Source organism: Hydra vulgaris, chromosome 01 (genome assembly GCF_038396675.1).
Source record: "Hydra vulgaris chromosome 01, alternate assembly HydraT2T_AEP".
In the NCBI taxonomy this organism is placed as follows: Eukaryota; Metazoa; Cnidaria; class Hydrozoa; order Anthoathecata; family Hydridae; genus Hydra; species Hydra vulgaris.
The window spans coordinates 37,363,900-37,391,839 of NC_088920.1; the positions used below are offsets into that span (position 1 = coordinate 37,363,900).

At 28.1% G+C, this 27,940-nt stretch overlaps 1 protein-coding gene across 1 annotated transcript in view; it reads right to left on the minus strand.

Moving 5' to 3' along the window:
- The window catches only part of LOC100213179 (ras-related GTP-binding protein A), a 50,556-nt gene extending 24,397 nt beyond the window's left edge, over positions 1-26,159 (minus strand). The window contains exons 1-3 of the mRNA XM_065788073.1: positions 26,038-26,159; positions 8,388-8,487; positions 7,418-7,484 (exon numbers count right to left, since the gene is read on the minus strand). Of these exons, the coding sequence (XP_065644145.1) occupies positions 7,418-7,484; positions 8,388-8,487; positions 26,038-26,055 (185 nt within the window). The 5' untranslated portion in view covers positions 26,056-26,159. The remainder of the gene's footprint in view (positions 1-7,417; positions 7,485-8,387; positions 8,488-26,037) is intronic.
- Positions 26,160-27,940: the final 1,781 nt, after the last annotated feature.

The following is a 27,940-nucleotide window of genomic DNA, read 5'->3' on the forward strand; positions in this document are numbered from 1 at the left end:
AATGATGTACGTAGCACTGCTATTTTAAATGTACTTAAATGTTTTTGTACATATACGCATAAGGCATAAAGGCTGTGCAAAAAGTACATTAAAAAAAAACATGTTTTATACAAACTTTCTATTATCAACTATATAAATATATATATAAATAAAAAATAACTATCCGAGTAGAAGACAGCGTTGCTCATGGCTTTCAGCTCCAAATATATTGACAATTTCATCTAAAGGGATTTCCTCTAATATGTCTGCATTGCAGAAACATTATAATGTACCTTGCATATGTTCCTGGGTCAATTTGTTTCTTAACTTGTTTTTTACATGTTTAAGAGCGGAAAATTCTCACTTACACTAATCAATATCAACACTAAGCTCAAAATGCGATGATATATATAAAACATATTTTTTATTGCCAACAATCCTCCTAATTCTCTCTGTTGCAGAATATATCTTAAGTATGCAAAAATAATAATCATCAATTTTAAAATTGATCAAATAACTAAGCACATAATAAAGTATAAAAAAACTATTGTATGTGTATACAAGGCATCGATGCACAAAATGATTCTTTTCTGTATGAACTCCTGCTTTATAGTCATTTTCTATCATTATGTGCTCTTCGCTAACTAAAGTTTCTGTTTCACTGTCTTCTATTTCATTGTCCTCATTCACTATATTAATTCAATGTGTGCCAAGAACTATTAAATAGAGTTGAAGTATTTTGAGTTCTTGGGCAAGACTTACACAACCAATGTTGTTCAATGAGGGGAATTTTGCAATATAGGTATTGAAGTTGTATGCATCAATTTCTTTGTCAGTCTTACAAATCAGCATGTTTGGACATACAATTGAACACAAAGTATTTAAATCTTTGCATCCCTTATCACTAAACCAAGCTTATAAAATTATAATCTCTTTCTGTAAAACTTGTTGAAGCAGAACAAAGACAGCTCCTCGTGTACTTATACTGTGCATCTGTTGTAACCTGCATTTACTAAGTTAAATTTTGAAGCAAAGAGAACAGCTGCTGAACATAAGGATGATCAATGAAGTTGCAATGTTTAACAACAACAAGACTAAAACGATGAGAATGACACCATATGTGTTGATTCACATTTTGAGTAGCTTCACAAAAATGGTCAATAAGCCTTGTCATAACTGATGCACCATCAAAACAGTGAGCAAATCAATTTGTTTTCCAGTCAAGGTTTCCAACATATTAGATATGTCTATAAATAAATGTGGTGCTCTTCCACAAGTTTTTCACAAACATCAATCAACCTCTCTTCAATGATTTTGTGTAACGGAACATAAGAAACATAACCATCAATTGCTTCTCGGTGTTGCTTCTGAATGGTACGAATCACAAGATACAATTGGTTGCACAGAGCTACATCTGTTGTTGAATCAGCTTGTATACTACAAACACCATTTTTTATTTGTTAAGCTGATAATTCGCATTTGTATTTTAGTACTGAAAACTTTCAGTAGTGCATCAAAGGTGTAGTTACTAAGCCAGGTAATTTTTGATCCCCTGCCAACTGCACCAAATTTTTCACCAGGCTTACATTTTCGCAGTCTTTTTGCTGACTGACAGCTGCCTCAAGTGTTCATTAAGCATTGGATCCACTGTTATGAGAAGTTTTATCAAGGCATGAATGTTTCCATATGGCGAATAAGGTTGCAAAATGGCGGTAGCATTTTCATTTCAATGTCCACGCCAAGGTAGGCCTTGGATAACAAGAGTACGAAAGGCTTTTATTATGCTGTTTTAACGCCTTTGTCTAGAAATTGATGAGTGTATTTTCCTGCTTTATAGATAAAGAATGCGTCTAATGCTGCAGCGTGGGCGACCGATACTTCATGTCTATTAATGTTGTGAAGATGATGTTATCTGCCAGTAATATAAATGTTGTTAGCATCATCATTAAAACATTTACATACACTGAAAAAAATTTCAGTCCGATGTGATCAACTAGATTACTGTGACTAGATAGCTCATATGTAATTGGTTCCAAAGTATCTGCTGTATCACAAGGTGTAGAATTATTTGATGATGATGCAAAGAATCCAGAGAGAGTTTTTTTCCTGATTGCAATATCTTTAACTCAGCTTGGAATTTTTTTTTTTTCTTTTTTCATCCGGATTTCTGCTTTTTTGCTAAATCACAAACTAATACACACACAATTTAAACTACACAACTAAAATTTTAATTCAATAAAATTTATAATACATTTACAATTATAAATGAACATAAAAATTAAACATAATACCTTTTAAGTCCTTTGTTTGAATCTTTATTGAAATATTATAATAAAAGATCTTAGGCCGGGTGAATAAAAATGAGCAATTGCTTTTACTCTGTAATTGGTCAGCTTTATGTGAATAAAAATTTTTTAGCAGTTTTACTCAAATTTTTATTCATGTAATATTAAGCCATTTACTCAGTAATTGTTCAGCTTTACATGAATAAAAACTTAAGCAAAATTGGTAAAAATTAAATTCTCATGACCAATAACTGAGTAAAAGCAATTGCTCATTTTTATTTACCCCGCCTCTTATTTGCAGACCAGTAAATTTGGTACTCGGATCATCTAACTTTCCAAATGAATTTTCCCAAGTATTTATACATGTCAAATACAATTAAGGTAACCATAAATTTACTCCCCACTATCAATTAACACAACTTATTGAATAGCATACGTTTTTAATACAAAAACCCTCATGAGTTTCAAAATATATATAACATTAATAATTTTTTTAAAATAGCATAAAACCCTATTATTTAAAAAACCTTAATTTAAAAATAACCTTAATAAAAAATTTAATTTAAGTGTAGGTGTACCGCAAATATTTTAATATATAATATGATATTAGATTTACACACTTTACGCATTTGACGACACATTTTTATTAAATTTTATTACTTTTATGTAGTAAATAAATTATAGGTTCAATTACTTTTAATTTTTTTTATATTGCCATTTTTTAAATTTTGATTTATTTTTAAAATTAAAAAACAACTAAATAATATTTTTGGAAAAAAATGAAATAATTTTCAATTAAATAATTGCTAAATAAAACAACTATATAAAAACTTTTTATCTTTTAAGTATGGAGACCAATTTTAGAGCGCAGTTGTGTATTTATGCTCTGAAAAATAGCTAGTTATTATGCAGAATCAAGAAAAGTTTTAAAAAGAAAAACTTCTCATTTTTTAAGAGAAATTTATTTTTTTAAACTTTTTTTCATATAAAATTTATAGTATAATAAAATATATAACATTAGTATTTTAAGGTATATTTTAAGGTATATTTTTGGTTTGCTACAACGGGGTGTTATTATTTTTAGTATTGAAGTATTACAGACCTCAACTTGTTGGCTTGGATTAAATACTTTAACTTATTAGTGTATATTGATTATTTATTTTAATAAGGTCAGTTTTTGGGTGATACTATAAGTAATATATATATATATATATATATATATATATATATATATATATATATATATATATATATATATATATATATATATATATATTATATATATATGTTATATATATATATATATATATATATATATTATATATATATATATACATATATATATATATATATATATATATATATATATATATATTAAATATATACTGTATATGTATATATACTGTATATAACATAAGTCATGAAACCGACTTGTGCAATAATTTATGTAGCATAGAAATGTATAGAATTTTCCAGAACATCGTATAACACTATGTGCCGTCAGCCAGGACAGTGACACCATGGTGACATAATTGTTCGGGAAGCTTCTGTAGAGTTCTAAAATTTTCTTCAGCTATTTTGCAGTCTGCTACAAACTGGTATATAAGCGAGGTGTTTAAAGTGGGTAGTTGAATTTTAATTATCTTAATTTAATGTCAACATTATTATTGCCTAATTTTAACTATTGCATAACCCAACAGGCATAGCAAGACGACTTCTTACATGCTCAAAGCTGTCGTCCCACGGAGCAGCAGTGGTGTGCCGCCAGCTTTCTGGAGAGAGCATTGAAATCCCAACCCTATGTCAATCAGCAATCCACATGGCTATCAACACGAGAGCTGCTCAGGTGAAGAAACACTTGGTCAGCATGCTTCATCTGGAGAAGTGGAGCATACACTTTGATGGTTGTTCATTCATTTCTTACTCATGGGCTGACCATTGGTTCAGCATTCAATTGTTTCGTGTTGAAGATTTTAAAGAACTACCTGAAGCTCTGAATGAATACCCAAAAGCTCTCAATTGCTTGAAAACCCACTGGAAAACAGATGACTCTCCAATCAACATTGTCCGAAGCAATCAGTGCTGCGAGTGTGCCATCAAAGTTATGCAAGAATTGCACAACTCCTGCCGCAATAAGGACAACCTCCAACTGAGATTCATCCTCTCTAATGACATTATCGTGAATATTTAACTTCCTTGTGCGTTTGATGATCCTATATAATGTTGTATGCATGTGATTCTACAGCTTGTGTTCAATTTTGTATCTGCTTACAGTGACTTCAAAAATTTGGCCAAAAAGCTAATAAATAAAATTTTTAAAATCATTTTGTGCATGAGGTTTTTTTATCAAATCACCCTGAATGTAATATTTTATGTATGGGCCTTAACATTCATCATATATGGTAAAATCCTGCATATATAGGCTTTTTAATAAAATCCCACTTGGGCCTTTTAGAGCCACAACGCCCCTGAAAATGCGCTAAATAAATTTACGCAAACTTATCTAAAAAAAAAGTTTACTTTAAAAACGAAAAAAAATCTTAACAAAAATGAAAAAAAAAAAAAAACCTAACTAAAACAAAACTCAATAAATAAAAATGCTTAGTTTATTTAAATCATGTTTTTAATTACATTCAGAATAATTTTTTAATCTTTATTAATGTTTATATAAATTATCGGAAACCCTTAAAATAAAAAAAAACAAATACTCACGCTTAATTTAAATTATAGTATTTTTTTTTACTAATTTAAAAATATCAATTTTGGGCTAATCTGATGATGTTTAGTGAGTGGGTTTTTTAATTTTAATTAGTATTTAAAACAGAAAAAAGAATAACGAGTTTGTAAGAATGGCAACTGAAGCAAAAATAATTACAGTTAGTAAACCAATATTAAAAAACTTTTCTTTATATCTAATAACTTTTTCTCTCTCGCTCTCGCTCGCTCGCTCTCTCTCTCTCTATATATATATATACATATATATATATATATATATATATATATATATATATATATATATATATATATATATATATATAGAGAGAGAGAGAGAGAGAGAGAGAGAAAGAGAGAGAGCGGTACTTCATGGCTGATGACTGCCGATAGGCATGAAATTTTAAGTTCCATTAAAAGTTGTTTTTTCTAAAATTTAATTATAAAACGCTCTGTTTTTGAAAAAATATATATTTCTTAAATATTGAGCACTTTACAACAATCAAGAGTTTAGTATTTTTAATACTAAATCATACAACAGCAATATATATATATATATATATATATATATATATATATATATATATATATATAAATATATATGTATATATATATACACACATATAAATACATATATTTGTGTTCTGTCGTGACCTCAGGCATGGTGTTTGTTCATCCGCGAGTTATTTTGTATTCATGTTTGTGTTTAGTAACCAGAAACTTCTTGTATGCAAAAAGTTGTTTTCAAAAAGTTGTAATTTTACGACTTTTTGAAAACATTTTTTTGAAATAAAAAAATGCTTTCAAAAAGTTGTAAAATTTAGTTAAAATCAATAAAATTGCTGCAAAGTGAAGTTATCAAAAATTCATGTTGGAGGGTGCAGTTGTCAAGACCACAATAAAAATACTGTGAGACCCCATGATAAACACATTAATGTTGGAAATGGTGTAGTATAGTATAATATGAAAAGTCAAAAAGAAAAGTTTAAGCAAAAGCGGTTAAGCACAAGAAAAATTATAGTGGTTTAAATTTATGTCACGCCTTCAATGTGCGACCCGGTATGAATAGGATTAAGAACTATTGGTTAAGTTTTATTTGAGCTTAAAATATTTCTTTAATAAAATTTAATCCTGTGTAAATTTCTTGTAAGTGCTAAAGTCTTTTAAGTCTAAACATCATAAAGATATTATGGACAATATAATATTATGTCAGTCTATTGGCTATGAACTAAATTAATGTCATTTTTATGATCTTCATGCATAAACCCCCTTTTTCGATGCATTCGAAAATAAAATTTGTAAATTTGTTACTTTTTTTGCAAAAGTTTATGCAATCAAGTAAATTTGAGTTAATTTGCCCCTTGTAACACTATGTACATATGTGGTGCATAACTTTTCTTTATGCTTCAATGATGCACCTCTTGATGTCAGAAGTGGAGATGTAAGAAGTGGTTGTCTTGTGGTAAAGTGGTAAACTTGGCTTCTGATCAACCAGCTGACCCAATAGTATCTCTGAGGTTACTTATCAACACACTATCATTTTACCACTGTTTATTTTAATCTCTTTCTCAACTTTTCTGAGGTCATTAAAAGTACATTTTTTACATTTAAAACCTACAATTATGAGCACCTTGTATACCTCTACATTTCTTGTGAGATCCCATTGCTTACAATCTGCACAAACTGCTTACAATCTGCACAAACAACAGTTTGCTTCAACTCCTTTTATATAGACTCCATATGGCCAGTATTTTTTACTTGCCCATTGTTTACTTTACAATGCATAAACTTTGTTTTACTCATGTTTATCTTAAGCTTAAATTATTAGATAAAAAATTAAATTTAAAAAAATTTAATTTTTTAGCTTTTTAGTTTTTTTTTAAAAAAAAAAATAGCCAGCAGTAAATGGATCTATAAAATGAGTTCACTTAAATGCATATAATGTGAGTGATAAATGCAAATACATTTATAAATAAAAAATATAAAAATATAGTATTAGAAATTCTATTTTTTAAACTAGCTGTAAACAGTACTTAAAATAAAATCTTTAAAAACATAAAAATTATAAAAAACAATTGCTGCATTTAGGTTAGTGTTATCATTGTAAATATTATAAAATTATTGACATCTTCCTTAAAATAAAATAAATTTTTATCTTCAATAGTAAAACTTTTAAAAAAATGATTTTAATTTTAGGATTGTTAAATTTTACTTTTTAAATAACATTTTCAACTTTATGTTTTCTATTATAAAACATTATTAAAATTGTTTTTTTCTTTTTATTATTTTTCTAAAAGAAAAGTGTTTGATTTCTATCATTTTAACATTACATAACAGAAATATAATAGAAACAAAATATAAATAAAATATACACCACCACCATAATATACACAAAATTGTTTGGCACACTTTATTACTAAATATAAACACAGTTAACTTACCCACCACAGTCCCATAGGTTTAAAACTAAGTTTCCAAGGAAACGAACATGTGAATGTTCAACATCAACTAAATTAAATAATATACAATTTTATTAATTTATTTTTATTTTCAATGTTTTATTTTAACAATCTTCTACAACATTAACTTATATTTATGATATAAAAAGGAAGATATATAAAAAAATGATATTAAAAGTATATAAAACTTCTAAATAACTTAAAAAGCCTTTTAAAGTTAATAATTATTTCAGCATCAGTAATAATTTTATCCAGAATAGATATCATGATAAGCACATTCCCGTAATCAAATGTTTATTTAAAAAAAAAACATTAGTTTAAAACTTAAGAAAAAAGTGATACTAAAATATGGACACATTTTATTTATGACACCTAAAAACACATTTTGTGTTTATATAACACCTGATAAACTTTTATACATAAATTTGTGGCATGTTTTGATTTGATTTACTAAAAAAAGATCGAAAAGTTGGTTCAAATCTACCCAACAATTTTGTAGGGTGGGTTTAAATCAAGCTGTTTGTCTGCACAGCAGCCTTGTTTAACAAGGTTCCTGTTTCAGGATCAAGAGAGACTCAAGAGAGTTTTAAATAACATTAAAATATAAAAACAAAAAATCTTTTCTCTTGTCTCAACTGTAAGTGATAATAAAGTTAAAAAATGACAATTTTTAAGCAAAGATCTTAACATTTTAATCTTCTTAACATTTTAACTTGTTAAAATCTAAAGTGAGATTTAAAGTTGGCTTTGTATTTATTATTAATTTATTATTTGTATTTTCCTAGGCACTCCTAAGAAACACACTAAGAGCTATCTTGAAAGCCACTTATAAATTTAATACGGTGAAATTATTTTTCTCTTAGTAAAATTTTGCAACAAAATTTTGCAACAACATAACTCATAACTTATAGAAAATAAAAAGAATGCAATTTATGAAAACTATAAAACTTACTTGTAGCCCCTAATCTTCTTGTGTCACGAGCAATATAATTTGCAAAAATTATAGATCTCATGCTTGTCTTTCCTGCCCCACTTTTTCCCATAAGCAAAACCTAATAAATTATTTAATTAATAAAATTATCAACTAACTCAATAACAATTATTAACTTAATATTATCAACTTGTTGGTACATTGTTAATAGAAATTAACAATGTCATCACAATTTGTTACTTTAACATCTGCTACCAACACCTCATATACTACTGTTTTAACATCTGCTACCAACACCTCATACATTACTGTTTTAAATAATGTATTACTAGTATATTATCATTTAAATACCATTAAAGCTAATGATCACTTAAAGCTACATGTTTTTAATTTTTTTAATATATTTTTTTCTTTTTTACTATTTTACTCTAAACACAGATGCAAGCAACCACTATTTAAGTTAGGAGTTACCATACAAAGATTGTTAAGTTACAGTTGAAAGAAGACTTTTTTCAAAAGCCATTTTTTTAGGTGATCTAATTTAATGTTCACAGTATATTGATTTCACAGGGTAAACCATACTTGCGTGGGTTATACGGTTTTTTGTGTTTAACTTATCTTTTAAATTGCCACAACCATGATACAGTAGTGATATAACAAAATTGTCCTAAGTTTGCTTGATCAAAACTATAAAGTTTTTCTATCTTAATCAGTGATACAATGAAAGAGTTGAAGAAATAGTCAAGATGCATAAACAATCATAAACCTTAGAAATAATAATTTATTTAGTTTTAACTTTTTAATTAACAAAATAAAAGTACTTTATAAGAGTTAAAGCTATTGTGCAATTTATTACTTGTGGAACTTTATTTTAACCAGGCAATTTTAATCCTATTGCAAGTTTTGAATGAATTGCATAAATTGCCACTGTAAGGATGAAAATAATTTTATTTAAATGGATTTCTGTTGATTTTACTAAGTATTTTTTTAAAAGAAGCATCAAAGTTCCGATTAAAGCATTAAAGTATTCCAATTAAAGAAACAGGTTACCTTGACTGGAATAAAATGGTGGTCTGACAAAACTGAGCTCATTTCAAATAAGGGGTCATCCATAAAGTATGTACGTCAAAAAATTTGAAATTTGACACCCCCCTCTCCCCTGTTGCCATGCGTACCTTTAAGTCCCCACCCCCTTAAAAAGTATGTGCGTTTTTCATATACCCCCTAACTTTTTTTTCAATAAAAATGTTTATGAAAATAAAAAGGTGGAGGCAGTACCTTTATACAACCCCGAAGCCCTTTGTTTGCGGCACAGGATCCCGATTTAAAAAACGTCTTCAAATATATATACAAATATTAATTAAATAAAGTTAAATTAGATAGAATGAATGTGCTCGCTTGGCCGAAAGGTTAATGCTATGGACTTCGACGATGGAGTCTAGAGTTCAATTCCAGGTTAAGTCTAATTATTTTTGTTTTTTTTGTTTTAATGACTAATCAAATAAAAATAAACTTACTTAAGGCAGACACTTTTTTCAGGCACCCCTCTTTAGTAAGTCCGTAAAAAACGAGTCTTACGCGAGATCAGTACTATTGAAAACAAAGCCTAAAACCCAGTGCCGAGGGTAGGCTACCCATACCCTTTAATTAGAGGGGGGAGCAGCAAATTTTGTGCCCTTTTGCTAATTTAAGGAGTATTTTTGTTAGCAAAACCTAGCAGTAAAATTTGGAAGATTTTGAGACCCTAATCACATGTTTTTTTGGGGGGGCCTCCATTCCATTAACGATGGCACTGCTAAAACCTGTTTTTTGTTGACTCAAAAAATAGGTTGCCTGAAATACGCCTTACGTAGGGCCAGTATATAAGGGGTGGCATGTGTACATAAGCGCCCGCAGGATTTTTTGATATTCCAGATAGGACACTTTCACACATTGTGCAAACTCCAAACTTAAGTATGTTTATACCTATGCCAAATGAGGAGGCCTTGCAAAAAATTGGCTGAGGCATGGGAACAAAAAGCCCTGAAATGCTTTTTTTTTGAGGGGGGAGGGGGAAGTTGGAAAATTTGCATGCTCATAACTTTTGTTATTTACCATACTTTTCTACAAAATTTAAAAACTGTCGATAAATATGAATTTAGTTTAAGATAGTAAAGTTGAAAATTTTACTACATTAGTGATCTCACATTTGGGCAGGGAGGGGCAAGCATTTTAGGGCTTTTTTGTTCCCAGCTTTCCGCCATACATAACTTTTTGCAAGGCCTCCTCAACTGGCATAGGTATAAACACACTTAAGTTTGGAGTTTGCACAATGCGTGAAAGTGTTCTATCTGGAACATTAAAAACTCCTGCGGGCGCCCATGCATGTGTGTGCATAGAGAGAAACTATACCCTCTACTCCTTATACCATACATCTTTTTATGTTGACAAACTAGGATCTTTAGTCAGAATTTTAACTTTTCTATTGATTAGCTGGTTAATTGTGATAAATTAGAAAATTGAAGTACGTACTTTTAAAAAAGATCCCCCACCCCACCCCCATATGCTTTCGTACGCTTTTTGAAGACCTCCTCCCTCCCCATATGAGCGTACGTACTTTATGGACAACCCCTAACAGTGCAACCAACTCAGGTGAACTATAGTTAAAATTATAGAAGGGATGTCTGTTAAATCATAAATGCTTGTATAGTTAAACCATTTTTGGTTAAAAAATATATAATCCTTAGATGTTCCAATTTCAGTTAATCTCCCCCACTAAATTTTGTATAAATATATAAGAATATTGTATACTAGAATATTAATAAATAGCAATTATATATGCTTATACCCATAACTATATATATATATATATATATATATATATATATATATATATATATATATATATATATATATATATATATATATATATATATATATATATATATATATATATATATATATATATATATATATATATATATATATATATATATATATATATATATATATATATATATATATATATATATATATAGATCTATAGTTTGTTGTCTTTGGGAAGAGCGGAAGGAAAAAAGTGATTCTTACGCCAACACATACGTCACTTTTAATTACTTTTGACTTTCATCCAACATTTGCGTGTTGGACGAAAGTAAAAACCATTAATTTAATTACAAATAAATCGTTTTTTAAAAAAACCACAAAAACGCAAATTTAACTGACCAGAATGTTTTAAAAACATTCTGAATGTTTTTAACAATACAAACAATGTTTTTATTTTTATTTTTTTTAATAAAATGTTTTTATTTTTAATTTTTTTAATAAAATGTTTTTATTTTTATTTTTTTTTACTGTAAATCATGCGCGGAGTGTTGCTACATCGACTATCTTATAGCCTGACTCGCAAGGGAGTGCTGCTACATTGACTGACAAATAGCCTGACTCGCAAGGGAGTGCTGCTACATCGACTGACAAATAGCCTGACCTGCAAGGGAGTGCTGCTACATCTACTATCTTTTAGCCTGACCCGCAAGGGAGTGCTGCTACATCGACTGAGGGTTTGGTTGGGGCAGGCAGTCTATCATTAATAAAAAAAAAAAATTCCGGTCTTGCATTTTAATTTTTACTTTTTGTCAACAAAATATGGAAAATATATATATATATATATATATATATATATATATATATATATATATATATATATATATATAAATATATATATATATATATACAGGCCTTCCCAGGAGAGGCGTGCGGTCGCACGCCTTGAGTGAACACGGATATTTATTTTTTTTTGGATAACTCGGCCACGCTTTTTTAGCAAATATTAAAAACGCATTTTTAAAAAGGCGCTGAAAAAATCAAATTAAATTCGTTGTATTATTTTGTAATTTTATTAATAATTTATTCTTTTCATTAATAAGGAAATAATAACATAAAAATAATATATATATATATTTTTTTTGAATTTTTTTTTCTTATAACAAAATTTTTTTTTTTTTATTTTACATATTTTTTTTTCTAATTTTAAATTTTTTCGCATAAGTATGTCTTTTTACAAAAAATAACTTCTAAGTTCTATAAGAATTATTATCTACAAGGTTCTTGATAAGGATATGAACGATTAGCTCATTCGGTTAAGACATTACACAGCGCCGCGGAGACCCGGGTTCGCATCCCGCGTCGGCAGAGCATATTTTTCAAAATAAATTAAAAAAGTTTTCGGTCACATTTTCTGTTTATTTTTTCGACTTGTCTCAAATATCGTTGCTGAAAAAATCAACACCTAAAAATATATTATAAATAATTATAATATAAATAAATAAAAAATAAATATAAACAAATAAATTTTTTTTTAATGTTTACTAGACATAAAAAAAAAAAATTGTAATAAGAAAAAAAAAAAATTTTTAAATAAGTATAAATATATATATATATATATATATATTTCATTTTTATGTTCATATTTTTATATTAATAATAGGAATAAATTATGAATAAAAATAATAAAATAATACGACAATTTAGTTAGGTTTTTTCAGCGCCTTTTTAAAAATGCGTCATTAATATATGCTAAAAAACCGTGGCCAAACTCTCAAAAAATATATATATATGCGTGGTCACTCAAAGCGACCGACCGCACGCCTCTCCTGGGAAGGCCTGATATATATATATATATATATATATATATACATATATATATATATATATATATATATATATATATATATATATATATAACTATATATATAAATATATATATATATATATAGATATATATATATATATATATATATATATACAGAACCCTTAGATGTTGTCCGAAAGTTTTTTCCATATTTTGTTGACAAAAAGTAAAAATTAAAATGCAAGACCGGAATTTTTTTTTTTTAATAATGATAGACTGCCTGCCCCAACCAAACCCTCAGTTGATGTAGCAGCACTCCCTTGCGGGTCAGGCTATTTGTCAGTCGATGTAGCAGCACTCCCTTGCGAGTCAGGCTATAAGTATATCTTTATATAACAATTAATTTGTAATTAAATTAATGGTTTTGACTTTCGTCCAACACGGAAATGTTGGACGAAAGTCAAAAGTAATTAAAAGTGACGTATGTGTTGGCGTAAGAATCACTTTTTTCCTTCCGCTCTTCCTAAAGCCAACAAACTATAGATCTATATATATATATATATATATATATATATATATATATATATATATATATATATATATATATATATATATATATATATATATATATATATATATATATATATATATATATATATATATATATATATATATATATATTAGTAGAAAATCACTGAACAAAAATTTTTTCTTTTTTTCATTTGTGTTTTTTTGTTTTTTTTCAACACTGTGTTTCATCAAATACAGTGTTGAATGAAAAAAAATTTTGTCAAGTAATTTTCTACTAATTTATATCTACATTATATGGCAGTATTTATTAAATAGTAAAAATATGCACAAATCATAATCATAAATTTCTTCTTAACTCCAGCTGGCAACCCCTGCTAAATCTGATAATTTTGCCAGGTCCAGGTTTACAACCCTTGGAATTAAGGTTGGCATTCGGCAATGCCGACCTAACTGCCAACATAGAAGTGTTTGAGGTCAGCAAAAAATTGCCAACCTCGTTTCTATGTTTTATGGTCAAACCTTTGTTTTACATTTTTTCTGCCAACCACACAGAAATTAATTTTATTTTTCCTAATTCCAAGGGCTGGGTTTATATATTTGGCCAGGGCCGAGGTCCCAGTCACTTACTACCAGCATGGTTTACCAACATGTTTAATCTGTAATGAAAGATTGTTGAATAATAAAAAGACAAATTGTTAAAAAAAATAACTCTTTTTAACAAACCACTTTACCTTTACCAAGTAAAAGGGCAAAATTATAGAATTACAACAAAAAATGTAACATTCATCCTTAAAATTTAATTGATGAATACATTCTTTTTCTTTTTATCAGCTAGCATTTTTATTTTTTGAGAAACAATATAGCAAGTAAAACCTTTTACAGATGGAGATTAATTTAAGACTTGTTTTTAAAGTATGACCAAAGACTACTTACGTGATTTTAAAAATAAAGAAGAAATAATTTAAAAAATCAAAGATATTTCTTTGTCAACAAAGAAAACACTAAAAATTCTTTAAGATATTATGAGTTATGTGACACAAATCAAATTAGTAGGGCAAAATGATTTTCCAAGGTTTTCAAAAAAAACAGCTAATAAAATGAAATTGATGCAAATGACAACAAATGTAGAAAAACAACAAAATGATGAGTATGACCGGAACAAATAAAAGTGTTGTGTCCATTTCAAAAAAAGTATTGAGCAACATTTTTAATTTCATTACAAGAGTTAACTAAAATTGACACTCATTTGAACTGAAAAAGAACATATTGAACTAAAAAAAAATTATTATTTTTATATTGAAAGCTTGAGATTTAAAACAAAAAATAATAATAAAAAAAATAATTTTTATTAATATGATAAAATTTTCTGATTTTTCTTCTGATGGAAGCTAATGAGACACAAGGTCATATCTATGGAATGGCTTTATCTCACTTCTTCTTAAAATCCGTGCTTGATTTTGCTTTCCTGAACTTACTTAATTTGGCTTTAATAATCACCTAATGTTCTTCAGCTAGATAAAGTTTAGGATTATTTGCATTTTTCACAATAATTTGTATAATTTTCCTCTATGACTTCTTACCACTCAATTTTCTTCAGTATTGTTATTCGGAGCTTTATACATCATATAAAGCTCCAATACTTATTTCCACCCCTGTCTTAAGTGTTTAATAAATCTTTAAGGTCCTAATCATTTTAGAACATCCATCAATTTTAACAATTGATTTTAGAAGCAAATTAAGATTTTGCCATTGGTGTTTTGTTGTCACTTTAAATACTAATTAAAACATTTAAAGAAAATATTTTATTTGAATTTCTAATACCAAGCCTTCCCAGGAAGCACGTGCAGTCGCACACTTAAAGTAATTTTTTCAGATGACTTGACCACGTTCTTATATAACATGTGATTCCAAAAAATCTGGACAAATTAAATTCTAAAATATTTTTAGAAAGATGACTTATTTTTTAAGTTTAGAACGATGTTTTAAAAAGAGCAATGTTCATAGAGTAATATTACAAAAAATTACAAATTTTCCATTCCTTGTCTGCGAACTGTATCAACTCTTGTAAAACTCTCCTTACCAAGTCAATGTACACGCTCAATGTCGACATGCTTGAAGCAGTAGTTGATACGATTCCTCAGTTGGATCAAATTTTTAGCTTCCCAACAATTAACATATACTGCTCTCTTGATTTCATTCCAAAAATCTTCGATAGGTCGATATTCTAGTACGTTTGCAATATTTTGACTTCTAAGCACATATTCGACATTTTTGGACCTCAAAAATTCTTGAACTTTTTTTGAGTAGTGAGATGATGCAAGGTCAGGCCAAAAAACTATTTCATCATCTTTATGAACAGTCTCTATAAATGATCTCAAACACTTGTCTATGTACACATTTTCATTGACAGCTTTCTTAACTGCTTTCCTACCGCTTCCAACTTGTCGTTCGGTTAATATGTTGTTGTCTTTTCATTTTAGAATATTGTAGAGCGTAGATCTTGGAATACTTTCCATCAAAAAATGTTTTACAATTGCGTTTTTGGAAAGTTCTGGGTTAATTTCAATAAACTCGTACACTCGCTTTCTTACGTCATCTTGTTTCAAAGTAACTTTTTTCATCATTTCAAATTTGTTGCTCAGTATAAAATAAATGAGTTTTGTAGAGAATTTAATTCTCTACAAAATGGCGTGCGAGTCAATCAAAATTGATAAATTTACGCGGAGAAAAAATTGGCGGGAAGTTTGTCCAGATTTTTTGGAATCACATGTTAGTAAGCATTTTAAGAATATGCGGCAAAATAAAGCTATAAGAAACTACAAAGAATAAAATAGCAATACTCAAAGAAAAGTAACGAATGCTATATAAGAAAATGTAAATAAAATAAAATTAAAAAGTAAAATTCTGCAAAAAAAAAATATATAAATATTTTACTGCTTTTGTTTTCTTTTTTTTTTTTAGGGCATTATTTTCCACATTTGATACAAGTCAATGAAAAAAGTAGATAAGAATAAAACGAAAATAAAAACATTTTTTTATATACAATTTTTTTGGGATTATTTTCAGTCAGTATATTAAGGAAACACTCTATGATTTGCATTAGAAACTTTGGCACTTTTATAATTTAGTTTTCTCGCTTTCCTGTGCATTGATACTTTACTGTTTTTATCAATGCCCAGGAAAACAAGAAAACTTATTGCTATTCATTTGTGGAAAAAATTTTATTTCTTTTTTAACAAGTTTTTCATGTAATAAAAATAAAGTCATTAATACTAATATTTAGTTATAAAATATTTAGTTGTTTTCACTACCCCCATTGAAGTAGTCTGCACTTATGTTGGATTATCCAAATTGTGCATTTAAACCCGATAGTGTATTTCCTGATAAACTATTGTTATTGACGATGCTCTAAAAACTTGTGGGCTAGTGCATTGTTAATTCACTGAACTTTTTTAACGAAGTTTTTAGGAGCCTATTTAAAACTTTTTTTTAAAAGCGTAAAGACATCAAAACGAATAAACATAAGAAAAGAAATTAACAAAATTTCTCATAGTTCTAATGTACATAGCAAATTAGTTTCTTAACTATACGAACTGATAAAAATCATGAATAAATTGCATATCAAAACTTTCAATTGTAGTTAAATTGTTATAAAAGATTTGTTTTTTGATCAACTTTTATTAAATTTGGTAGCTAAAAACAACAACCACTCAAAAAAAATACAAAAATTTTGTAAAATTTTATAAAATTTTTTTTTTTTTACTTTCTTTTTTTAATTATTCAATTTTCTAGGTTATTTAATTAAAACTTGATATTTTGTTAGAATTTTTTCCTTTTTTTTAGGATTGTTTTTTTTTCTCAGTAGTAGTAAGCGACCGGGGTTGATATTTGAACGGGACTGGGGCCGGGTTTGATAAAACATAGCCGGGGCCGGGTTTGTGACCGGGGCTGCATTACTATTGATATTCCTTATAAATATAATATTGTTATTTAATATTCATGATATATTTTATATAAAGGTATATATATATCATCTCATCGTCATCATAATCACCAACATCATCATCATCATCTCTACATCATTATCTCTACATCATCATCATCATCATCATCATCTCTACATCATTATCTCTACATCATCATTATCATCATCATCTCTACATCATTATCTCTACATCATCATTATCATCATCATCTCTACATCATTATCTCTACATCATCATCATACTCATCATCATCATCATCATCACAATATCATCATCATCATCATCATCATCATTATCATCATCATCATCATCATCATCATCATCATCATCATCATCATCATCATCATCATCATCATCATCATCATCATCATCATCATCAAGCATACAGTTGATCATTATCATCATCATCAAGCATACAGTTGATGATGATGATGATGATGATGATGATGATGATGATGATGATGATGATGATGATGATGATGATGATGATGACAATGATCATCATCATCATCTTAATCATTGGCATCATTATCATCTTCCCTGATACACACTATAAATATAATTACTACTCTCATACTCTCTCTAAGATCATTGCTTCCTTTCCTATCTTTTAAAGACACCATATACCCATCTGATCTACTTTGTTCTTTCTTATTTGTCATTGTAAATATTTATGAATTATATTATATTTGTATATATTATTTTTGTGACATTTTTTTATATTTTCTTAAACTTTCATAACAAATTTTAACTTGAACAAAAAAAAACACAGCAACAACAACAACAAAAATCCAGCCCCGGTTAGTAACCTCTGCAAATTGTGCAAACCTAGTAACCTCTGCAAAAACCTCTGTGTTTAGCAAGGGCCGGGGCCCCGGTCACTTACTACTCAGTAGATAAGTTTAGCTTTTTGCTGTGAATATTAAAGCACTCTATAAGTTCAATGTTTAAACTTTTTAACCAAAAAGCTTAAACTTTTTAACAAAATTTTTAAGTGCCTATTTAAAATTATTTAAATTATTATTAAATTAAAAGTATTTAAATAGTGCTAAGTGCCCTAATAATGGCCGGGTCTTATTTGGAGCCAAATGTGAGTCCAACTTTATTGCATTTACTTATTTGGCGGAATATCTATCTGGTTGATGAATATAATTTTGAGTTTCTTTAATATATAATCTTTAATATACTTAATATATGATTTGCTAACAGTAATAACTGATAGATTTTATCGTGCATTAGATAAAGGTGGAGAGGTTAAGGTCTCTCGCTCTTAACAATTCTAAAGCTTTTGATAAATTTTGGCATTCTGGTATTTTCCAGAATACATCGTAAGCTTACTTCTTACGATGTATCTGGTAACATCTTTAAGATTATTGAACCCTTCCTTTCCAATCATAGTATAAAAGATGACCTCGATGGACAGCACTCTTCTTCTTATTCTGTATCTTCAGGAGTTCCTCAAGGTTCAATCCTTGACCCTATACTCTTTTTAATTTACATTAACGAACATCCAGATATTCTCACATCTAAGGTGGCATTGTTCACTGATGGTACTACCATTTATACTTGTCATGATAAGAAGCCAACACTCTCTGATTGCTTGGAGGGGGCATTTGAGCTTGAAAAGGATCTCACTTCTGCTACAGCATGGGGCTCACAATGGCTGGTGAACTTTTATTCAGATAAACCCAATTTTTTTCAGCCAATCATTATCGCAATAATTTAGATCTACCTATATTTATGAACAGTAATGTACTCAATGAGTCATCTACCCTTCATCTTCTAGGAATAACTCTTACTTCCGATCTTTCTTGGCAACCATTTATCAAATCTGTTGCAAAATTAGCATCTCTTTATCAAGCTTGACACTTTCTTACTCCGGATTCTATTCTCTATCTCTATAAATCTCAAATCCGGCTTTGTATGGAATACTGTTGCCATATCTGGGGCGGTTCTTTTAATGATGCACTTTCTCATTTAGACAAAGTACAAAAACACATTGTAAACATAGATAGACCTGCTCTTGCAGCCAACCTGCAATCATGATCACATTATCCTAAGCTTCTCTTTCTCTTTTCTACAAATACTATAATGGGCACATCTAATAAAATGTATTCTTGTGTTACTCGTCATTCAAATAAGTTTCATCCTTTTTCTGCAACTGTTCCTAAATGCTCCAAAAACTCTTATTTGTCTAGTTTTTTTCCTCAAACATCAGTTCGATGGAATTCGCTTCATCTTTCATCTTGCTTTCCTAATTCATATAATTTCCAATCTTTTAAGTCGTCTGTCAATCGTTATCTTGCTCTGCAATCTTCAGCTTTTATCTTCCAGTAACTTCCAACTCTAATTAGTGGTTGCTTGCAGCCTTGTTGGAAGCGAAGATGTTTAAAAATGTATGTATATATATATTTACGTTATGTTCTAACTTTTATAAATGTTTCATTCAGTCTTGATTTTTAAGAAATCTTATTTTTGTCAAAGTTAATACTTAAATTAACTTTGACAAAAATAATAATAGCCATATCGGCTCCTATTTGTAACCGATGTGGCTATTATTAGGACAATAGTTTAATTTATTGTGTATATAGACTATATAATAAACTATGTTATATTTTATATATAAACTATGTGTATATATACACATTGTATATATATAGACTATATGTATGTATATAGACTATATTACAAACTATATTAAAGCTTATACACAATAAACTAATGTCCTAATATTAACTATAATTATTATTTACTTTAATGCATATAGAAACTAAGTATAATTAGTTTTTACTTTACAGCCTTTATTATAAGAGTTTATTATGTTTGTAATGTTTGTAAGTATGTAATTTTAAATTATATAATGTTTGTAAATATTTAAAATTATTTATTATATAATTTATATCCAAAAAACAAATTACTATTTTTAATACTTACTAAATACATGACAATTTTAAAAATAAAAATGCAATTACATACTTACAAACATTGCATAATACATATATACATACTATGTGAATATGTAATATAAAATATAACATAGTATATATGTACTATGTAATGTTTGTAAATATGTAATTTTATATTATATGTTTTTGTATATTTAATTTAAGGCCCACTAAGCATACCAATGAAATTCTACCTAAATCATATCTAATTATGTTGTATTCAATGATTGTACTTATGTATGTTATGTCTGTTATATTGATGCATAGATATATATGATAAGCTTATTTTATGCTTGTATATGTATTTGTTTGTGACATATGTGTATGTTATGATAATATATTTTGATTAGATTTAAAGTTAGTATACTCTATCTTTTAGTTAATTTGAGTAATTATGGGAAAAACGACAAAAATCACAACAACAAAAAATAAGAAAACTAAAAAGAAAAATGTTTCTGCCTCTTTAATTCGAATTTGAACCAGAAAGTGACAAAAGTAAAGAGATTTCATTGGTCCAACGGCAACATGAAAAATGCAACTGCAGCTGTTCAAAATAATTTAATGTTGCAACGAGAAGCTGCAGTACAATTTAGTATTCCTCGGTCAACCCTTGGTAAATATCTTAAGGGAGATAAAGTTTTTGGCATCAAACCTGGACCTAGCCTATTATTATCTACAACTTTATTATTATTTTTTAACTTTATTATTATTTTTAACTTTATTATTATTTTTTAACTTAATTACTATTTTTTAACTTTATTATTATTTTTAACTTTATTATTATTTTTAACTTTATTATTATTTTTTATTATTTTTTATTATCTTTTTATTAACTTTTATTAATATTTTATTATCAACTATTATTATCAAACTTAAATAAAATAGTTAAAATTAGTAGAATATGCAGCTTTTGAATTTTGAACTACTTTTGAATTTTGAACCCTTGAATTTGGTTTCAGAAAAAACAATTTAAAAATTGTCCTTCTGATTTAGCCATAAAACACAATTTAAAGTTTAAAAGTTCGACTCCCTCGGAAAAATGGTGTCGCTCATTTAATCAGCAACATACAAAATTAGTTTTGCGAAAGCCTGAAGGTACTTCATCAGTTTGCCATCAATGCATGTCTGTAACAAAAGTAGCTAAATATTTATATTCATTATATGAAGTTTTGAGGGACACACATGCCCTTTTACAGCCTTCATTAATTTGGAATATGAATGAGTCTGAGCTACAGATGGATTTTAAACCTCTAAAAACAATTGCAAAAAGATTTACAAAACACCTTCAATCTCACACATTTGGAAAACGTGAAACCATAACCATTATTGCTGCTATAAATGCTGCAGGTGGTTTAGTACCTCCACATTGGATAGCAAATGGTAAAACGACAAGATCTCTTCATTCTTTTAATACTGCACATACACCATCAGGCTCAAATTGGAGTTTTAGTGAGACAGGTTGGACAAAGCAAGGAATCGCAATACTTTCTTACCTAATATAGGGATAGACCACAAACTCTCGTAGTCGATGGTCACGATTCTTCTAACTCTGCTGAGTTATTGTCTGTTGCAATCGAAAATAACATTCATATTGTGGAAATGCCAGCACATTGTTCCCATTGGCTCCAGCCTCTAGATCACACAATGTTATAATCAAACATGTCAGGAATTAATAAATGAATATCCTGGAGTTATTGTTGATAAGTCAAAATTTTGTGGGCTTTTTAAAAAAGCTGGGATCAAGCCCTCACAGCTGACAATATTATTTCAGGGTTTCGATCATGTGGCATTTATCAATATAATCCATCTGCTGTTCCAAGCACAGCTTACTTACCTAATTCTGTCTATTCCATACAACAGCTACTTGACAAAAATGATCTGCTTGAATCAATTCTGCACCCAATTAAAACTGATACTAGAATAACAAGATTCAAAAATGAAATAGAAGTCGATTTTGAAGTAGAATTAGGCCCAAATAAATCTGAATGTAAAATAGATGGTAATTTGGTAATTACCATCTATTTTACATTCAGACATGCTTATACTATAATATATAATGGTAATACTGCTTTTTTGATATGGGATACCCATTTATGAGCAGTTTACAACTTTCAACTTCTGTATTCAAAATGGCTACGAAAAAAGGTTCAAAAATATTTTGTATTAACTTCTCAAGAAGCAATGCAAGAAGCAATTGAACGATGAGGTAAAAAAAAAGAAAAAGCCACAGCAGCTGAAGAGAAAAATTGAAAAAGCAAAAAGAATAAGAAAATAAAGCACAACAAAAATGAGAGAAAGAGATTCAAAAGTTATCTAAAAAAGCTAACTCAGTTAAAACGAGAAAAGTCAGTTCAATCCCAAAGATATTGAAAGCCAATATCTCTTCAGATAATCAAAAATGTCTGTACTGAAGTACCAGAGAATACAATTCTATTTATTGATAATAATATAAGTGAGCTCATTTAAATAGATTATCAATAGTTTATTATCAAAACTTCTTAATATATTATTGTAAAGTTTATTGTCCATATATTGAAAATTGCATTATTATATGCAAGTTGAAACCATACAACAGCTATGTGCTAAAGCAATTTTTTATTTAAAATTTGTTCTATGCTTGATTTTATATAGAAGTAAATAAAAAGTTTCTTTTTGTTAGACTGTCTTTCTTTGAATAACAAATAAATAATGTTTAAATTTTTTTATTATAAAACTAAGATAATATTTTTAAGCAAAGTATAGAATGTTTTACTTTTAAAAAAATAATCTTAGTTTATAGTACTATGAAGTAGATCTAAGATTTTTTTAAATTAAGCATGTATTAAAACCAAAAAAAGTTCTTATAAGGTGTAGGCGTTGGTCATTATTAAAACAGTAAAAAAAAAATTCACTATTACATTCACTGCTATCTTTAAGAAATTTGTGGCCATTAATTGGTCACTTTGCCCTACACTTTTTCAAACAGAGCAATTGTATGTTCATTATCTCTAGTAATTTGTATTAACGTTGGAAATTGGGCAATATAAAAAAAATAATTTTAGACATACATCATGAGGTAAACACATTTATAAAAGAAACCATATTATTCTCATGATTTAATTTATTCCATCATTACAAAATTTATTAACTAAATAATATATATTTTACAAATCAATAGCAATATATTTTCCTTATTTTCCTTTTTTTAGGATTGTTTTTTTTTTGTTGTTTTTTTTTCTCAGTCGATCAGTTTAGCTTTTTGTCGCGAATTATTTATAAGGTTTATTGAAACGCTTCATAAGTTAAAAGATCCAGACTGACATGGTTAGTGTTTTTAAAACAATTACTTTAAACATGGACAAACAAGGTGTGCAACCGCATGCGCTTCCCAGAAAGGCTTGAATATACATTTTTCTGTGTGATCACACATGGTAGAATTTTTGAAGCAACCAAATTTTAAAAATAGAAAGTATCCATTTTACTTAACTTAACTCTTATTTGAAACATTAAATAGTCTTTGTAAGACCAATTTTTATTTACTTTACAATATGTAAAAATAAATATTTAAGACTTTTAAATGTTATTGAATACCATAAAATTATAACTTATGTATCTACAGAGTTTTTTACATTATCATCTTTGTGGCAGAGTTATGAGTCAACTTGGCACTAGTAAGCAACCAGGGTTAATATTTAACCGAGGCTAGGGCCAGGTTTGATAAAATATAGCCTGGGTTAGGTTTGTGACTGAGGCTGTAAACATTTATACACCCTAAAGTATACTTTTTTTATTCAAAATTCATGTTATATTTTGTATAAATATGCATATATAAACATTATTATGATCAACATAATCATCATATTCACCATTACCATCATGATCATAATAATCATCATCATTATCATGATAATCATTATTATTATTATTATTATCTACATCATCATCATCATCATCATCATCATCATCATCATCATCATCATCATCATCATCATCATCATCATCATCATCATCATCATCATCATTGTCATCATCATGATCATTATCACGCTTTCTTCCATCATCTTCCTTCCTATTTTATGCCGTTTCTCTAATCATGGTTAATGTTCAAACGAGCTATCATCTTTATTACAATAAACCAAAACTCATTCTTGCTTGGCTTCTTACTCAACAAGTTACATCCTTTTACTGTATCTGTCCCTTGATACTATAAAAACTTTTATTATTCCAGTTTTTTTTCCTTTCACATCAAAAAAAAAACTTATAACTCATGACCATCTTCATGTTTTCCTTTTTTATGCAACCTATAACTTTTTAAGTCTTCAGTTAATTGTTTTCTAGCTTTTAAACCTATCTTCTATTTTAAAGTAACTGATAACTTAATAGTGGTTGCTAGCAACCTTGTTGGAAGTAAATTAGAATTCAAAAATTTATAAATTTATGCCAGTATTTAATAAACAGTAAATGTAAGTATATAAATAAAAATATAAAAGTATAATTTTTTTTCTAACCTCGACTCTCAACCACTGCTAAATCTTATAATTTTGCCAGAGCCGGGGTCGGGTTTAAAAAAAGTCTCATTTTTAGCCAAAGGCGAAGGCCTCAGTCACTTCCTACTCAGCACTAATTCTGTTAATAAAACAATCATAAATGCAAGTAAAAAAAAAGTTTGAATCTCAAAAGGGAGATTTAGTATTAAGTGGACACATAGTAAAAGTTCAATTTACTAGATATTATTTAATTTAAAACTGTCAAAAGTAAAAACTTAAGTATGTTTTAAAGTTTTTAGATTTAAACTTCAAAAGGTAAAGCACCATAAAATGATTGGTGCTCTCAATTATTTTGTAATCATTTTGAGCAAATATTATTTCAACCCTGTTTTTAAAGCTCTGAAGCAAAAAAATTTAAAACTACAGTGCCTGATGCCACACTTCTTTATTAATTTTAAGACTGAAACAATTTTATTTTTTCAAAAAGTTTTTGAAAATATTGTAATGCTTTTGACATTATATAACTCAAGAAATCAATTACTGAATATAGAAACTTTTTTTCTTAACTTTAAACTCTATAAAAATTTGTTGATGCTTACTAAACTTTTGTCAAGTATGTTTATTAATTATTAAATCAAATTTAATTAGGATTGTTTTTGAAAGATAATATGTAGCACTTTAGCTTTTATTTCTTAATATTACCTAACCAAATTACTCAGCATTATCCATGGTTAATAACAAATTTGGGTTGTACATAGTGTAGAATATACTTTATAGTTCATTTTGATTTTATCATTGTGTATTTCTTTTCAACCAGTTTATGTTTGTGTGTTGGGTTTTTTGCTTCAATACAGCCATTGTGGATTTAAGCAATCTTGTTGAAACATTTATTATTTCTACTAAGCAACCTTTTTTTCACATAGATTCTTAGAACTATTGCATTTAGTTATTAGTATCTTTTCTAGTCAACAAATAATTTCCCTCATTGACTTCCCACTAAACAATTGCATTAAAATTAACTTTAATTATTGAACTGAACAAAAAAACAATATTTCTTCAACTGCAATTTTGTTATATTACAACTATTATATCACAAAACAAAATTGTACAATTACAAACGTAAAAATAATAAACCTTTTTTCTTAATGACATTTTTTATACTTCTTTGTGACAATATAAATTTGGTGATTCAATGATGTTGTAGAGCTCTATATCTTTAATAATTTAGTATGCCTAAAATTTAAAAAATAAACTAAAAATAAAGTAGATAAACCTAATAAAAACGGTTTAAAGAAAAACATATACCATGAAACTATTGATAATTAAGCTCAACGTCTAAAAAAATAACTGTTTAAATTAAGTATTTTTTTAACTTATGTTTTAATGTAAAATAAACAACTATTTTACACATTTTTGCAGATTATTTATCGTAAAGCTTAAAACAGCATATTGTAGATATATTTAGAAAAATTTTCAAATAAAAATTGTCATTGTTTATAGATAACCTTCGTTGGATTTATTTCATAACACGATAATAGACATTTGATAAATCTCGTGACTTAATTGTGACCCAAAAAGGTTTATTAATTGCAAACATTGCATTCTGATTTTTGAAAACTTGTAAAGAAAAACTAAAAAATAAGCGCAGTAAGGGCGAGTAAAGGACGGCAAAACTATATTTTTGTAAAGTTTATCATTACAATCGTCACTCTGATGTTCAATTTTTTTTCTTTTTCGTATCTGGAATGCATGTTTATATTTACCCAACTATATCAAAACATAAGTAAACATTGTATTTTCTTTTTTTTAAAAAAGTAAAAATCTGCGCTCCGTACTATGCCGATTTTCCGGTATTTTTTTTTTTAAACCAACTCAATCCTATTAAGGCTGCAAATAACTACTATCAAGTTGGAAGCAGGGCTGTGGATTCGGAGTCGTGAAGTCGGGGTCGGAGTCGGAGCTCATTTTGGCTGGAGTTGGAGTCGGAGTCGGAAAAATTATACCTACTATGACTCCAGCTTAAAAAAAATCTTTCAAAGTTTCATAACTTTCATATGAATTTTATATATGTTAGTCATTAAAATATTTTATGCTCTGTTAGTCTAAAGCTTAAGTATCAAACTCTAGCCCTCAAATTGTTACAAAACTTTAAGTCCCAGCTTGCTCTGATATTGTAGGATATCCAGACATAATGGGAATAGTAGTAATAGTTTGCAACAACTATAGGGTTTGATATGTTAATTTAAGGCCTTTAAAACAATGATAAGCAACAGGGTTTTGCTGCTTATCACTGAGAATCATAAATCACCTCCTTGTGCTTTCCTCCACCATCCTTTTACTAGATAACGTCATGACTTACACTGTCTGACACTATGCTTCATATTCTTAGTAGAAAGTTAGACGTGCCAACACCTAGCAGAAAAAAGCTGCTTTTACAGACCAAAAAGGCTGTCAGTATTCCATTAACTTTGCATTATTTTTTTGTAAAGTGATAGTACATGAGAAATGACCACTATAGTACTTGTGTTTGGCTTTGTTATCTTTTTTACTTTGTTCATTACTGCACACGCTTGTTCCAACTACGACTACCATAACTTTATCATGGACTTTAACGTGGCTCAGTTACCTCAGGCAACTAGATTCCAGCTTTCATTTCACTTCACAGCTTATTTGGAAAATGAAATGTGTTATCTGATTGATTGCTAGGTTCAACTAAGTTAATTGACTGTTGTGCGGCTATTTAAGCATAGGGGCAAGTTGGGCAACTAAAATATCTCACAAACTAAGCATCAGATGACAAAACATCTAATTGACGAAAGATAGATATATATATAATGGTAATAAAATGCGCATCAAATGGTTGTTGGACAGCGTTCAAGTAAGTGAGATGCGCTAAAAAAATATTTTTACTTAAATATTACTCAGTCAATAAAATATATAAGTTAAAAAGCAAAAATTTAAATAAAAATTTTAGTTTAGTTTTGAATTACGTGTTACTTGTTTGCTATGTTTGTTATGATGGTATTTCATATTTTAT